This window comes from Chinchilla lanigera, unplaced genomic scaffold (genome assembly GCF_000276665.1).
Source record: "Chinchilla lanigera isolate Chin_1 unplaced genomic scaffold, ChiLan1.0 scaffold00149, whole genome shotgun sequence".
Classification (NCBI taxonomy): domain Eukaryota; kingdom Metazoa; phylum Chordata; class Mammalia; order Rodentia; family Chinchillidae; genus Chinchilla; species Chinchilla lanigera.
The window spans coordinates 1862719-1876297 of NW_004955550.1; the positions used below are offsets into that span (position 1 = coordinate 1862719).

The 13579-nt window shown below is 48.2% G+C and overlaps 1 protein-coding gene across 5 annotated transcripts; it reads left to right on the forward strand.

The window, feature by feature from the left end:
• Positions 1 to 62: 62 nt before the first annotated feature.
• On the forward strand, positions 63 to 4512 carry Tmem253 (transmembrane protein 253). 5 transcript variants are annotated; one of them, XM_005412097.2, is made up of 8 exons: positions 63 to 2059; positions 2185 to 2331; positions 2728 to 2838; positions 2928 to 2984; positions 3289 to 3399; positions 3517 to 3663; positions 4002 to 4104; positions 4294 to 4512. In XM_005412097.2, the coding sequence occupies exons 2-7, from the start codon at positions 2224 to 2226 to the stop codon at positions 4080 to 4082; spliced, it is 615 nt and encodes a 204-aa protein (XP_005412154.1). In that variant the 5' UTR covers positions 63 to 2059; positions 2185 to 2223; the 3' UTR covers positions 4083 to 4104; positions 4294 to 4512. The 5 variants fall into 5 exon arrangements, with proteins under 5 accessions (XP_005412154.1, XP_013364033.1, XP_005412153.1 ...); XM_013508579.1 differs by having other exon boundaries at positions 63 to 1612; positions 1990 to 2059; positions 4002 to 4512; XM_005412096.2 differs by having other exon boundaries at positions 63 to 412; positions 1532 to 2059; positions 4002 to 4512.
• The last annotated feature ends 9067 nt before the right edge of the window (positions 4513 to 13579 follow it).

Below are 13579 nucleotides of genomic sequence, written 5' to 3' on the forward strand. Positions count from 1 at the left end.
GCGAGATTCGCAAAGGTCATCCCGTCCTTCCCGCCGCCCCTCCGCGCCGGACATACCAGGGAAGGGGCGGCGCGGCCCGCCTGCCCCGACACGCTCGCCGGGAAGTTCTTCCTGGGGCTTTATCGCGGAGCCTCTCCCTTACAATTTCTGCCTCTCTTTTTGGGGAGGAGGAGGGGCGATTATAGAGATAGTTAATGTCTGCCGTATAAGAAGCATTATTAAAGTTACTCTTCGGTCCTTTCTGTTCTTGATAAACAATTCTGGCTCCTTCTCGAATTCTGTTTTCCGTTCTTTAAGATACTTTACCGCTCTTCAATACAACAAATACTTGCTGAGTGCTTACCTAGGACCAGGCACTGTGCTCAGCGCTGTGGGGGCTGCTCACGCGGGGACGGGGGTACTTTCCCTCGAGGTAAGGAGATTGTAGTCTGGGCGGTGGCCACAAAGTTGTAAGTAGTGTGTTCAGATTTAATGTTTCCTGGAATATCTTCACATTTAATATCCCATAATCCCTACAATAACCTTCTAATATAATTAGTTCGCATTTACATGTAAGAAAAATGAGGCTTCAAGGAGTCACCCCACTGGCCTGCAGGTTCATGGATCCTCAGTGCCAGCCCAACATGTCACATCACCATTGAATTAATTCCGTGGGGATGGAAGAGGGAGGAGTAGACACCCCGCAATTCTCTAGATCCCTTCAAAATGTGATTCCCACTGTCCAGGAAAGAAGTGGATGCAGTGTTTCAGTAACACCTGCCTGGCCCTGAGAAGGGCAATATAAGGAAAACCACTAGCTTTCCAAGAGCCCGCGACCACCACTGCCGGAGGTTCTTCTGGTTGAGTTTCACCCACCCCCGCTAACAGTAAATAATAATAGCCACTCACATTTATTGAGCAGTCAGTGCTGAGGATGGGGCTCAGCTGGTTCATATGTGTTTTCTCTTTTAAGGCTCAAGGCAACCCCTTGAGATTAGTATTAACTTCTCTTTACAGATAAGGAAACAGATTAAGTAACTTGCTCAAGGTCATCCAGGTAGACCAGGGACTTGAACATAGGTCTGTTGTCTCCAGACTTTAAGCTCTGCAGATGGCCTTTCCTTTGTTCTACAGGGTCTATAATACAGGTCCAGCTGGTTTTGCTTCTTATTGTAGACATAAATGTCCCCAGCTCAACTTCTGAATAAGCCTTTTAGTATATCAGCGTCAGGCACCTCAGAATGACTTCATCTGCACCATTAATGGTTATTAAGCATTCACCCTGAATCAACAACTCTTTACAGGCATATTGTTAGCTCCCTTACACCAGTGAACAAACTGAGGTTCAAACAGTTAAAATAATGTATCCAAGACCACACAACTGGGAAGATGGTAGAGCTGAGACCCTAGCCTAGGCCACAAGGCACCTTTTCTCTCAGAAATAATGTTGTAATAGCATCCTTCCCAAGACTGGCCATTTGGGGACCGTATTCTGTATATGTCTAAGTGCAAGTTATCACTGAGTCAGAAACAATCTCCAATCTACTTACAGGGCTCCCCTTCCACTGAGCCACCTTAGTCACTTCAGTGTAAATCCTCAGGAGAGGAGGAAGAGAGGAGAAGCTATCCAGAAGTAAGAGGAAAGCCAGGGGCAGTAGAGCTTACCTGGTGTGGGGACAAAGTGGCAAGTAGTAATGAGAAATCCCAATGGTAATATAGCATCCCATAAGGGCAGAACAAATAATTGGAAATAAGGGGAAACAAAGGTCCCATGTGATAGTGTCCACAGGGGTAAGGTGAGTGAACCCAAAAGAGGAGCCCAGGATGGGCAAAAATGGGGGCAATAGGAAATGGAAACAGAGTGAGGCAGTGCTGGGTGTCTTTGTGAGCTGAGGCTGGTGAGTGCCAGCCTCTTCCTGTATCCTTAGGCCCTCACAGGGACCTTTGCCCAACCACACCCCAGCCCTGACAGCCTTCCTCTGCCAGGACTAGTTTGTTGTCTGCTCTTAGTTTTCTAGCCCCTAAGGACTCCCGGGACGCAGCAAGGTCCCATCCCTTTGAAGGAGCTGCTTCAGACTAGGTAGGTGTAAGGCGCTGGGCCTCAACCTCCTGAGTATTTGAACTGGGCAGAGGGGTAACTGAAAGAGAGCTTGTGTCTCTTCTTAAGGCTTGCCTCCTGAATGACCTTGTAATGAATTTTTGCAGCCTAGGAAGTACCCAGCCGTTGTGGTCAAGAGAAACCTCATGGAGGATACAGCTGCCCAGCAAGAACAGGACAGACCCAGTGTTCGTCTGGAAAAGCTACAGCACTGGGCAAGGCACAAGCAAAGTGGACACCTCTTGGTGCTGGCGGTGAGGCTTGCTGCCCCACTCCAAGTCTCAGCATGTCCACTTGTGCCCAATTCAGTTCCAGCCATGTTCAGGGAGCACCTATTATACGTTATCTGTGTTAAGTTCCAAGCGGGAGGAGGGTGGAAGAAATACAGAAATAAGTAAGGCGAGACCCTTAATCTCCAAGTAGCTTCTGTTATGTGGTGAAAAGATAACAGGTGAGTAAACTACAACATAAGGCAGAACAAATTAAATGGTATTTAATTTTTAAATATCACTTCCTTTACTCCTTTGGTTGACTGCTTTCTTTCCTACCGTGCATTCATTCCAATCCCTGATTTCTACAAGGGGCAAGGGCTTTAAGGAGGAAAGAGAGTCCTTGACAGTTCCCCCCAACTACCTTGCCCTGGCCTGCAGGTGAGTCAGCTATGGCTGGCAGTAGTTGTGGTGCCCTTTGCTGTCTCAGTCGCCTGCCTGAATTCTGCTTGTCACATGGCCACAGTGCTACCACTTGCACCTGGAGCCTCAGTAAGACCTGTCACAAGGGAGGGTGGAAGGACCCAGGGGCCCCTTCCTTGTGGAACCACAGTTTGATACTTGCTCTTCTCACCATTCAGGGTCTCCTCGCAGGGACTGTCACCCTTGAGCTTCGAAGAGCTCCTCGCCTATGGAAGGTGAGGGGGGAAAGAGAATGTAGTACTGTCCTCCCGCTGTCCCCCAACAGACACAGACAGACACACACACACACACACACACCTCAATCTAGCAAATAAGTGGCTCTGTCACTATTATCAGCTAATCTTCTCAGCTGTCTGGCCTAAAATACTAAGGAGTGAGAGCAAGAAGTTAAAGTGTTAACAGCCTTGTTGGGAAGTGGAAGAACAGGGGCCAAGTTTTGTTTACAGCCAGGCCACAGGTAGGGTTTGTGGTTGGAATGAGCCCCTTAGGATGGACAGGGCTGACTTGGCTCACTGGCAGGTTCGGGCCATGATGATATGCAACATCTTCAATCTGATCTTCGGCTTCATCGCGCTGGTGGTCGAGGTGATAAAGACAGCCTTGGGGCCTGCCTCTACTGCCCACTCCCAGGTATTGGCAAATGAGAGAGACGCGGGGAAGAGGAGGAAGCAAGGGGAGATAAGGAGAGGAAGGACAAGGGGAAACAGGTGCGGAGTCCCCAAAGCATCCTGTCTTTTCTACCTGCAGCAGGCAGGCTTGCTGGTGCTTGAGCTCAGCGCTGAGGCCTTCATCACAGGAGGAGTGCTGGTCTCAGCATATGCTCTATTGTTGCTGAGCCAGAGAAAGCCAGGATGCTTCAGGAACCAGCGTCTGCACTACCAGGAGCTGCAGGAGGTACTGGGGGCAGGCAGGAAAGCATGGAGCAGCTAGCTACCAGCTATTTTTTCCACTAGCAACTTGGTCATTGGTACTGAAGGGAAGACAGTGGGGCAGGGGGCCGATTAAGAGGACCTACACTGAAACTGGCTTTCTGGCTTTGGACATCGTCCTCTAATGGTGGGTAAAGGGAATTCGATATCCAAATGATTGGGGCCAGAAGAGTGGGTGAGTAGAGGAAGCTGTGTAAGTATGCATTGTAAGGCTATGAGAAAAAACGGGGAGGAACTTCTTTCTCTTTGGAGTTTCTCCTTTCTCATCACTACAGTTGTCTCACCCCTCTGTCTGGTTTTCAGGGCCTCTCTGAGGTGGAAGAGGTTCCTGGTTTGGAGAATGGTCCCAATGTAGCCAGCACAGGAAACGGAACAAAGGAGTGAGCCAGCAAGGGGAAGCAGACAGGTGCTACTGCCCTTTAACCCTAAAGGACCACGGTCCAGATGCTCTGCTTCTCACCCCACCAAACTCAGAAGCTAACCAGACTCCTTGGAAAACGCATGAAGTCCTCTTCCCTTCTGCGCTGCATAAAGATATACCAAGGCGAGAGTCCCCCTCATCCTTATCTTCCTTTCCCACCGCCTCTTCACACAGCTCCGCCTCTGCCTCATCTCGCTGTCTTTCTGTCCATCATTCATAATCCCATTCGCTCCACGACCGGATTCCTGCACGCACCAGCCCTGCATCCGTGTCCCTTCGACCCAGGTCCTGGCTACACCAGCAGTGACTACAAATCCCAGGATGCCAAGCTACCCCGTGGCCTGCTGGGAAATAAAGAGCCTTTCCGTCCCTCCGCGGCGGGGGCGCTGTGCATGTGCTGAGTGACGCGAGAAGCTGGAAGTCAGCGCCTCGAAGAGGCTCCTCGGACGCGACCACTGGACGCGTAGGGGGAGGAGCCGGGCGGGCAGCCCCGCGCAGGGGCACCAAGGCCGCAACTCTGACACGGACAGCCAACTCTGGCCCCACACCGCTCGGGCCCGCAGCTTCGGCGCCGGTGAGGGCTAGGGGCTGGCGCTCGGCAGGGCTGGTGACCCAGGGGCTGCGCCGCGCCCCCTCGCAGCAGTGCCCCGGTCCAAGGTCCTGAGACTTGGAGAGCGCGCGAGAAAGGGGCTGGCGATGATGACTCAGACTCGCGGGCGCGCGCCCCTCCCCCACGGCCGAGGCGCCGGAGAGCAGCTCGCTGGGCAGGCGGGAGGGCCTGGCCGGCAGGGGGAGGGACGTGCGGCCGACCTAGCACTTTCCCGCCTCTGGCGAGCGCGCCGGTGTCACGGCCCGCGTTGCCGCCGCCCGTCAGGCGGGAGCGGGACTGCGCAGGCTCGGCCTCGCGGCCGCCCGAGGACCTTCTGTCGGCCTGCGGTCTGGTTGCTGCAGCTCACTTTGGCGCTCGACCCCCGCCATTTATGACCTTTGCAAGTGTGCGAGGATGACGAGTTCGGGCGGGCCTGAGCACGCCCAGAGGAACTGGGGGTCCCGATAGCACCGGCGGGGCGGAACAAGAGCTGGACCAGAGCTGGGGCACTAGAACTCACCCCGAAGTCACATAGGGCCCAGGGTGGGCGTTTGCCTCACTCATTTTTGCTCGCCTGAGAAGGCGTCTTCCCTAGCGGGCGCGGCCGCCCGGGCTCACCAAGCCGGGCACCGGCGCGGGAGCGCAGCCTGGCCGCCTGCCCCGCCGCTGCCCGGGCGCCTCTGTCCCGCGGTGACACCTCGGGAGTGGTAGAAGGCGCCCTGTGACACGGTGAAGTGCGAGTGGGTGGGGACAGGCCTGGGCTCGGGCTCTGGAACGGAGAAGACAATCTGGGCCGCCTCCTTCTCCTCCCCCAGCCTAACCGCCGAGATAACGGAGGCTCGGAGGGCTCGTGTGTGAAAAGCTTGAGGAAAAAGTGCTGCAGTCTTCTTCAGAGTCAGGTGATAATAGACGAGGAAGCGGGAGAGAAAAATCAACAATTTGCTTTGTCTTCCGGCTTTTAGTGATGAGATCAGAAGTCTAGATACTGCCTGCTGTTCCTTAAAAGAAACAGCGCCCATGCAAAGAGAACGCGCAGCCCTCAGGTTAAGCTAGGTTATGCTGCGGTGACTGCTGAAACCTCAGTGCTTTACAACCGCAGAGGTTCAGTTCCCGCATGTCCAAAATAGCCCAGCAAGGGCCTTGCTCCTTCTGAATTATCCAGGTACCAAAGCCGACGACTCTCACCATTTTGAGGTCCTACTGTGTCAAATTGTGGTTTAAGGTTGCCTCCTTGAGACTGAAGTAACCATGAACAACCCCCTACTCCACACACACACACGTTACTTTAGCCAAAGCAAGTCATATAGCCACACTCAAGTTCAAGGAAGTAGGTAGCGCACTCTTCACCTGTGTACAAGGAGAGGGAAACAGAAATACTTCATTAAAAGAAAGGTTTAGCCATGTGATGACTCTTCAACAATTGAAGAAGGTATTCTCACTTCTACTTGTTTGGGTTGGTTGTGTGGGCCCTTAAGTAAAATTATTAATAGAAATTATTCCTCAGAAAGTAACAGGACTGGGTGTCAGGAAAAATTCTGAGTCTTACTTGGGCAACTCACATCTCCCTGAACTGCCTGTTGCTTACCTGAAAGTTGTACTCATAGATTTGTCCTCTTAATGGAATGTCATGCTAAAATAAAACCTCACAAGGAGAAATACTTTAAAACTATAAGGCACTCAGGTGTTGAAAAAATTGTTTACAGAAGTAAGGAATGGTTTGAGTAAGTGCAGCAGATTGGGTATAAGGTAATAGAGAATGGTGAGGCATGGTAAAATAGAAAAGACATGTTGTATTTAAGTGAATGTATGTTACCATTCAACTCCACCAATTGATGCAATGTGGGACTGTGGATCTGACAGTGCTGTATCTTTAATTTTTCTCTGGAAGTATAAATTTCTGACTTTTAAAGTGTGAAATTTGGGCTGGGGATGTAACTCAGTGGTAGAGTGTTTGTCTAGCATGCACAAGGCCCTGAGTTCAATCCCCAGTACCACACATACACACACAAAGTGAAATCTCATTGTAAACTAATCACACACTTTTTTTTCATAGCTCAGGCTGGCCTTGAACTCAGGGTGATCCTCTTCAGCTTCTCAACTGCTGGGATGACATGTTGTGTCATGTTGTGTGGGCCCTCCCTCCACCCACGCCTAGCTATAACAAAATTTTTTTAAACTCAAGGGCCAGATTCAGTCTATATTCCTTCGACTGTCAGTCTCTACATTATACAAACGTACAGCTGGGCACAGTGGCCTGTGTCTGTCATCCCAGCTACTCAGGAAGCATTGATTGATGAGAAGATAGCAAAATCAAGGCCACCCAGGGGCAGCATGGCCAGACTCCATTTCAAAGAACAACAAAGAAAACAAAAATAAGCATGCTGCATGCCTGCAATCCCAGCTTTTAGGGAGGCTGAGACAGGAGGATTGCAAATTCAGGGTCAGCCTGGGAAATGTAGTAAGACCTGGCCTCAGGATAAAAACTTATAAAGGGCTAGCGATGTAGCTCAGTGATAGAACACTTGCTTACCATGTGCAAGGCTCTGACTTCTATCTCCAGTACTGCAAATAGTAATAAATAAAAAATTAAAAACCCACATGGTAGGAATTCAGGTTTTGGATGTACGATATGGTTCATGTAGACCTTGTGAAATCCAGAATTTCAGGGAAGGGTCATTTAGCCCTCCAGAGGATTATTTTGCAATGTCAGAGACATTTTGCTAATCACAACTCCAGAGGAGAGGGCAGGGCAAGGGAATGTGTAATGGAAGAAGCATTAGGTGTGAAGTGAGAAGATTTGGGGCTTAATCTCGATGCTAATAATGCTCCTTTCCTACACTTAACCCTCTGGCAGCTGCAAGAGGGGACGGAGCCTGATCCCGTGTCGCTCCTGGTCTCCCCTCCGTGCCCATTCCTGCCGGACGCCTGGCTGCTCCCTAACAGCGTTCAGTTTTGCTGCCAGGCTCCCCAAGCAACCGTTTCTGCTCCATCAGTTTGACAGCCTCTGTGGAGGGCACTCATTTTACTTGAATGAGAGCTGCACAGAGGAGGGGACTGTGACAAGGCTCCTGATGACGTCAGTTTTTAGGGTCCACGACCCCTATCTCGCTTTTAAGCACTTGGAGAAATATCCACCCTGTTTGGCTTCCTTCATGGGCAGCTGAACTCTGGTGGTTGGAAAATACCCCATCCTGATGAATTTTACCTTCGATTGTTTTGAAACTCATTTATTCTGGCGTTGGATACGTGATTATAGATAACTGACCATGTTTTCCAAATGAATTCTCTTCCGTTTTTCGACCTGCTCTTTTGCAAGATGGCTCAGGTTTTGTGGCCACGGCTGTGTCCTCTGCTGCCATCTTGTGGCGCCGGGCTGCCCGGAGAGCCGCCTCACCAACCACCTTCCTTCCGTCGTGGCGTTGGCAGCAGCCTGGCCCGGCCCGGAATTTTACCCCCATCCGTGGGGCTCCCCCGAGCCCGCCCCTGCGCGGGTCTGCAGAGGAACCAGGGCCTAGCGGCCGGCGGGCGGTGCGGGCCCTTCCGGTCATCGGCAGCTCCTCGGGCCTCTGCATGTTATGCAATCCTGGCAACCAGCCACGGAAATCAGTGGACTCAGCTGCCCAGCAGTAATCAGAGCTGACCTCGCCTAGTTGGCAGGATGAATGCTCGGGAGCTGCTCCCCGCCCGCCACCTAGGCCGAGACGTTTGAATCTCAGTGAGAAGTGAAGACACCTGCTTTGGGTTTCTGGATTCTGGTTTTTGTTGTTGCTGCGGCTGCAGGTCCAACTGGTGCTGTCTCAGATTCGACATTTGATGGATGGGCTGAGCAGGACAGTGGCGGTGGCGTCCTCACCGGACTTCCTGTAAATACGAGGGGTTCTGTGCGCACAGACTGGAGGCCCGTCTCCAGGGGACAGGGTGTCTGGGAGACTGCCCAGAACTGGGCTGCTGGCCGCTGAGCAGCGACATGGAGCAGGAGGAAAGACAGAAACCTTCTTTGGCTGACATTTTTCCATTCTAACAATGCTCATTTTTAACATGTATACAGTTTAAAAGCCTTCTAGTTGCTAATGAAAGCTCAGCACTGTCCCGTTGTTAGCCCCTCTGCCTCGACTCAGCCCATTACCCTCTACTTCCACCTTCTCGAAAGAGAAAAGGAAGAGCGGGAGGAGAACGAGGACTACTTTTGGTGTTTGTTTTAACCTGCTTTCCCCTTTGTAATAATTCAGAGATGGACCTGCTTGTACAGTTTCCTCTGGCCCCAGGCCACCAGTAGCCCTGTTTGGAGGTAATGGCGACGCACCTGGTATGTTGCCTCTTTTTAGAAAGATTAAATGGGAGTCGTCCTCAGCTCTTTTCTTCTTTGCGTACTGTTCTTCCTGCCTAATTTCAGTGATATTTTTGTTGTATGGTTTTCTTCTGTTTATCATTGTAATCTTTATTTTTCTTATCATAAACTTTTCCTAAGCTCTGTCCAGAATTAATAACTTTTCTTTGTTGATTCTTACCTGTTTTCCCTTGCCACTGTAAAGTTTTCTGTTTTTCCCAAACCAAGCTCCCGAGATCTCATTTAATTTGTTTTGCCTCTCTATAATGTGCTCCCCAACTCCACCTTGAAAAGCAGTGCTGGAGAAGGCTACAAGAAGAAAGATCTTAATAATTTATTGTTTAACTTCTCAAGATTCTTGTTCATAAAAGGAGAACTACAGAGACATACAAGAACCAAACAGCACATCCAAGATCTGAATCTTTCACTGAGAGTTCACTCCCTTCCCTGCCTGCTGAGTTTCTGTCTTGTGTAATCAGTCAGTTACAGGAGCTCTTCTCCTCAGCGCTGTCACAAGCCCCCCAGTGAGCCTCTAACTGGGTATGACCTCTGCACTGCCACAGATATGTTGTCACAGCACTTCCCTGCTTAAAAGCCCTCTGGTCAAGGCCAGATATGGTGGCACATGCCTGTAATCCCAGCACTCAAGAGACTGAGGCAGGAGGACTGCCATGAGTTCAAGGCCAACCTGAACTACACAATAAGACCTTGTCTCAAAAAAATACAAACAAACAAGCAAATGAGGATCTAGTTCAGTGGCACAAGCACCTGCCTGGCAAGCACAACGTCTTGAGTTCAGTTCCCAATACCAAAAGAAAAAAAAAAAACCAAAAAACTCTTTGGTTGTCCTTGTCACCCACAAGGTCAAGTCCAAGCTTTTAAAAATGGTGCACTGACTTTGTGATCTGCTTCCTGTCTAGCCTTCTCATGTCATCTTCCACATTTCCTCCCTTGTACTTCATAATTTGATGACAGCAACTTGAGGAAGGGGACATTAGAAAAAGTCTTTAAAAAGTTAATAACTAACATACATGACACACACCTCTTCCACTCCCATTCTTGAGCCCCCCCATGATCCCAAGGATGATGATGACAGTGACTCAGTGAAGGGCTGGATGGGAGTTCAGACTGTTTGTACTGATGTCAAAACAAAACACGAGTAGGAACATTAAAGTCCCATTATGTCAAAATAGCTGAGTTAGAATTTCTCATTTCTCCTGTAATCCCAGCACTTGGGAGGCTGAGGCAGGATCGCTCTGAGTTTGAGTCCAGCCTGGATTACGTAGTTCAGGGCCAGAATTACGGAGCAAAACTCTGTCTCAAAAAACAAAACAAAATTATCATTTCTGATTTTTATTATTGTCATAGCCTAATAAACAATTTTAGGGGGAAAAACAAATGCCACTTCTGCCAAGTATGGTGGCCCACACCTGTAATCCCAGTGCTCAGGAAGCTGAGGCAGAAGGATCTCAAGTTTGAGGCCAGGCTGAGCAACATAGAGAGTTAAAGGCAGCTGGTCTACATATTGAGACCCTGTCTCAAAAAATTCTCACTTTGCATATATGTGTATGACTTATTTCCAGCCCTGTTCAAGCTGTTGTGTCCGGCTTAGCCCCACATCAATACCAAGTGTTGCTATCTGCTGCCTGTCCTTCGAGGCTCCATGTTCTCATGCTCATCCCCTTTGGGAAGCTTCCCTGTCTCTTCCACCACCACTGCGATTGTGTTCTGTGTTGCCATAGTGTTCTATATGCAGTTCTATACTTACAACATTTTATTGGAGTTGTCATTTATGTGTTTATCTTTGAAGAAACAATTTTTTATTCAGCTTTACAACCCCATGACATAGCCAAGCAAATGGAATATAGGAGATATTTGAATGACTTTGAATGAATGAATGAATGAATGAATGAATGAATGAAAGAATAAAGGAAGTGGGGCAGAAGGAACCTGCCATGGTTTAAGTGTATATGTCTCTCCAAAATTCTTATGTTGGAACTTACACCTCAATGTGATTGTAATAAGAGGTGGGGTCTTTAGACGGTGATTAAAATCCCTTTAAGACCCTTCAGATTAGGGTCTTTATGGAAGGGCTTGGGGGAGACTAACTGGTCCTGTTTTGTCCTTTTTGCCTTTTCTGTCTATTCTGCCATGTGAGGACACCACATTCGTCCACTTTGGAGGATGCCCCAATAAGACATCATCTTGGAATCAGGGACTGGTCCTCACCAGACACTGAGCCTGCCTACTCCTTGATCTTGGACCTTCCACCTCCAGAAGTATGAGGGAAAAATTTTCTATTCTTTATAAACTACTCAGTTTATTTAATTACAGTAGGACAAACTAAGACAGAACCTTAGACAAAATTCTACATAGCACAGAAGCTTCTTTGTAATATTCTGACAGACATCAAGTCTCTGCCTAAACATTGATAATAATGACACCTATGTTGGCCAGCTTATCAGTACTGTGACAAAATGCCTGAGGAAAGCAACTTAAAGGAAGGAAGGTTTATTTTAGCTGATGGCTTCCATAGTCAGCTGGCTGTGTTGCTTCTGAGCCCATAGTGAGGCCCAGCCTCATAGGAGAGAGTATAGTGAAGCAGAATTGCTCACCTCATGACAGCCAGGAAGCAAGAGACAGGAAGAGGTCGGAGTCCCAATATGCCCTAAGGCCATGCTCCCTATGGCCTAGCTCCCTGCTAGGCCCCACTTCCTAATAGACTAGTCAGCTATGAACTCATCAGTGGAGTAATCCATCGATGAGGATAGTGTCCTTATAATCCAATCACGTCTGTAGGTCCCATCTCTGAAAATTGCTACATTAGGGACTAAGGCTTTAATATGTGGGTCTTTGGGGACATTTCGTATCTAAACCATGCAGTACCACTGGAAAAAATCACTCAAGCATAGCAGCTGATGCCAAAAGGAACTCATGATCTCAGATTGGAAACTGAGAGAGATAGCCCAGTAACAGAGCACATGCCTAGCATGTATAAAACCCTGGGTTTAATCCTCAATACCATAAAAAATCCACTCAAATTGCATTAAGAACCTGTGAGCTACCACATAGTACACTATGAGGAACTAATTTTCATAGCTGCTACTTGAAATTTTTACGCTGTTCTTGTTATTTTAAAATGCATCTACCGGGCGTGGTGGCACACACCTATAATCCCAGCACTCAGGAGGCAGAGGCAGGAGGATTGCAGCAAGTTCCAGGCTAGCCTGGGCTACATAGCGAGACCCTGTCTCCAAAATAAATAAATAAATAAATAAATGTGTATCTGGAAAAATCATTTAAAACACTTCAAAAAATAAAAACCCAGCCAGGCATGGTGGTGCATGCCTATAATCCCAGCACTCGGGAGGCTGAGGCAGGAGGATCATTTTGAGTTTGAGACCAGTCTGGGCTACAAAGTGAACTCAAGGCCAACCTGAACTGCATAACAAGACTCTGTCTCAAAAAAAAAAAAAAAGGAAAGAAAAACCCCAAAAGTTAAAAACCCCTCTAACAACAAGAGTAATAAGATTTTGTTTCTCAGATTTTTTTTTTTTTGAGACAGTGTCTCACAAAATTACTGAGAGTCATCACTATCCAATCATTTCCCTCAAAGCCTATCAATAAATGAACCCTCAACATAATATTTTTGGGGGGGACATTTTGAATCTCAACCATAACAGTGTTCAAAGACTTGCACACAAATGTTCATAGCAGGGCCATTCACAAGCAAATACAGGGGCTGGAGGTTTAGCTCAGTGGCACAACGCCTGCCTGGCAAGCGGGAGGTCGTGAGTTTGATTCCCGGTACCGGAAAAAAAACAACAACAAAAAAAGAAATGGGGTTGTCATTTGCAGTTCCAGGGATTCCCTCACCACTTACTAACAAGCAAATGGATACAACTCCAGTGTCTATTAACTGGTAACAAAACAGGGTCTACATCCAGAAGACACAATGGACCACAGACAGGGACTATTTCATGGGTATGGAGTTTCCTTTTGGAATGGGGAAAATATTCTGGAAGTAGGTAGTGATGATGATTATGCAATATTGTGAATGTACTAAATGCCACACTGAATTACACTTTAATAAACAGTGGATTTTATGTTATATGAATTTTATCAATATAAGGCACATTAGAAATAGTTGGTTCTGTTTTTTTCTAGAAGTGTATGCATAGGAAAAATCCAGAAAGACAAATGTCAAGTAACTCTAGTAGTCTATGAGCTGTCACTTAGGACTAATGTTCTGATTCTACTGTATAATTGTATCAGTCAGGGTTTTACTTGAGAAACAGATATAACACAAGATGTACAAATGTATAAGAAATTACAAGATTAGCTTACAACAGTCAGCCAGAGTTGGATAAGGAAGAATGCAGAGGGTGTCTGCGCACTGGAGACCAAAGGTTTCAGTCCAATGTCTGGAGTTCACTGCCATGTCTGTGCAACTCTGTATCAGGAGGCCAATGGGTCTGCAACAGAAGGCTGGAGAGTCTACGCTGGAAGGCTGAAGGATCCGAGGTGGAAGCTGAAGAGTCTGC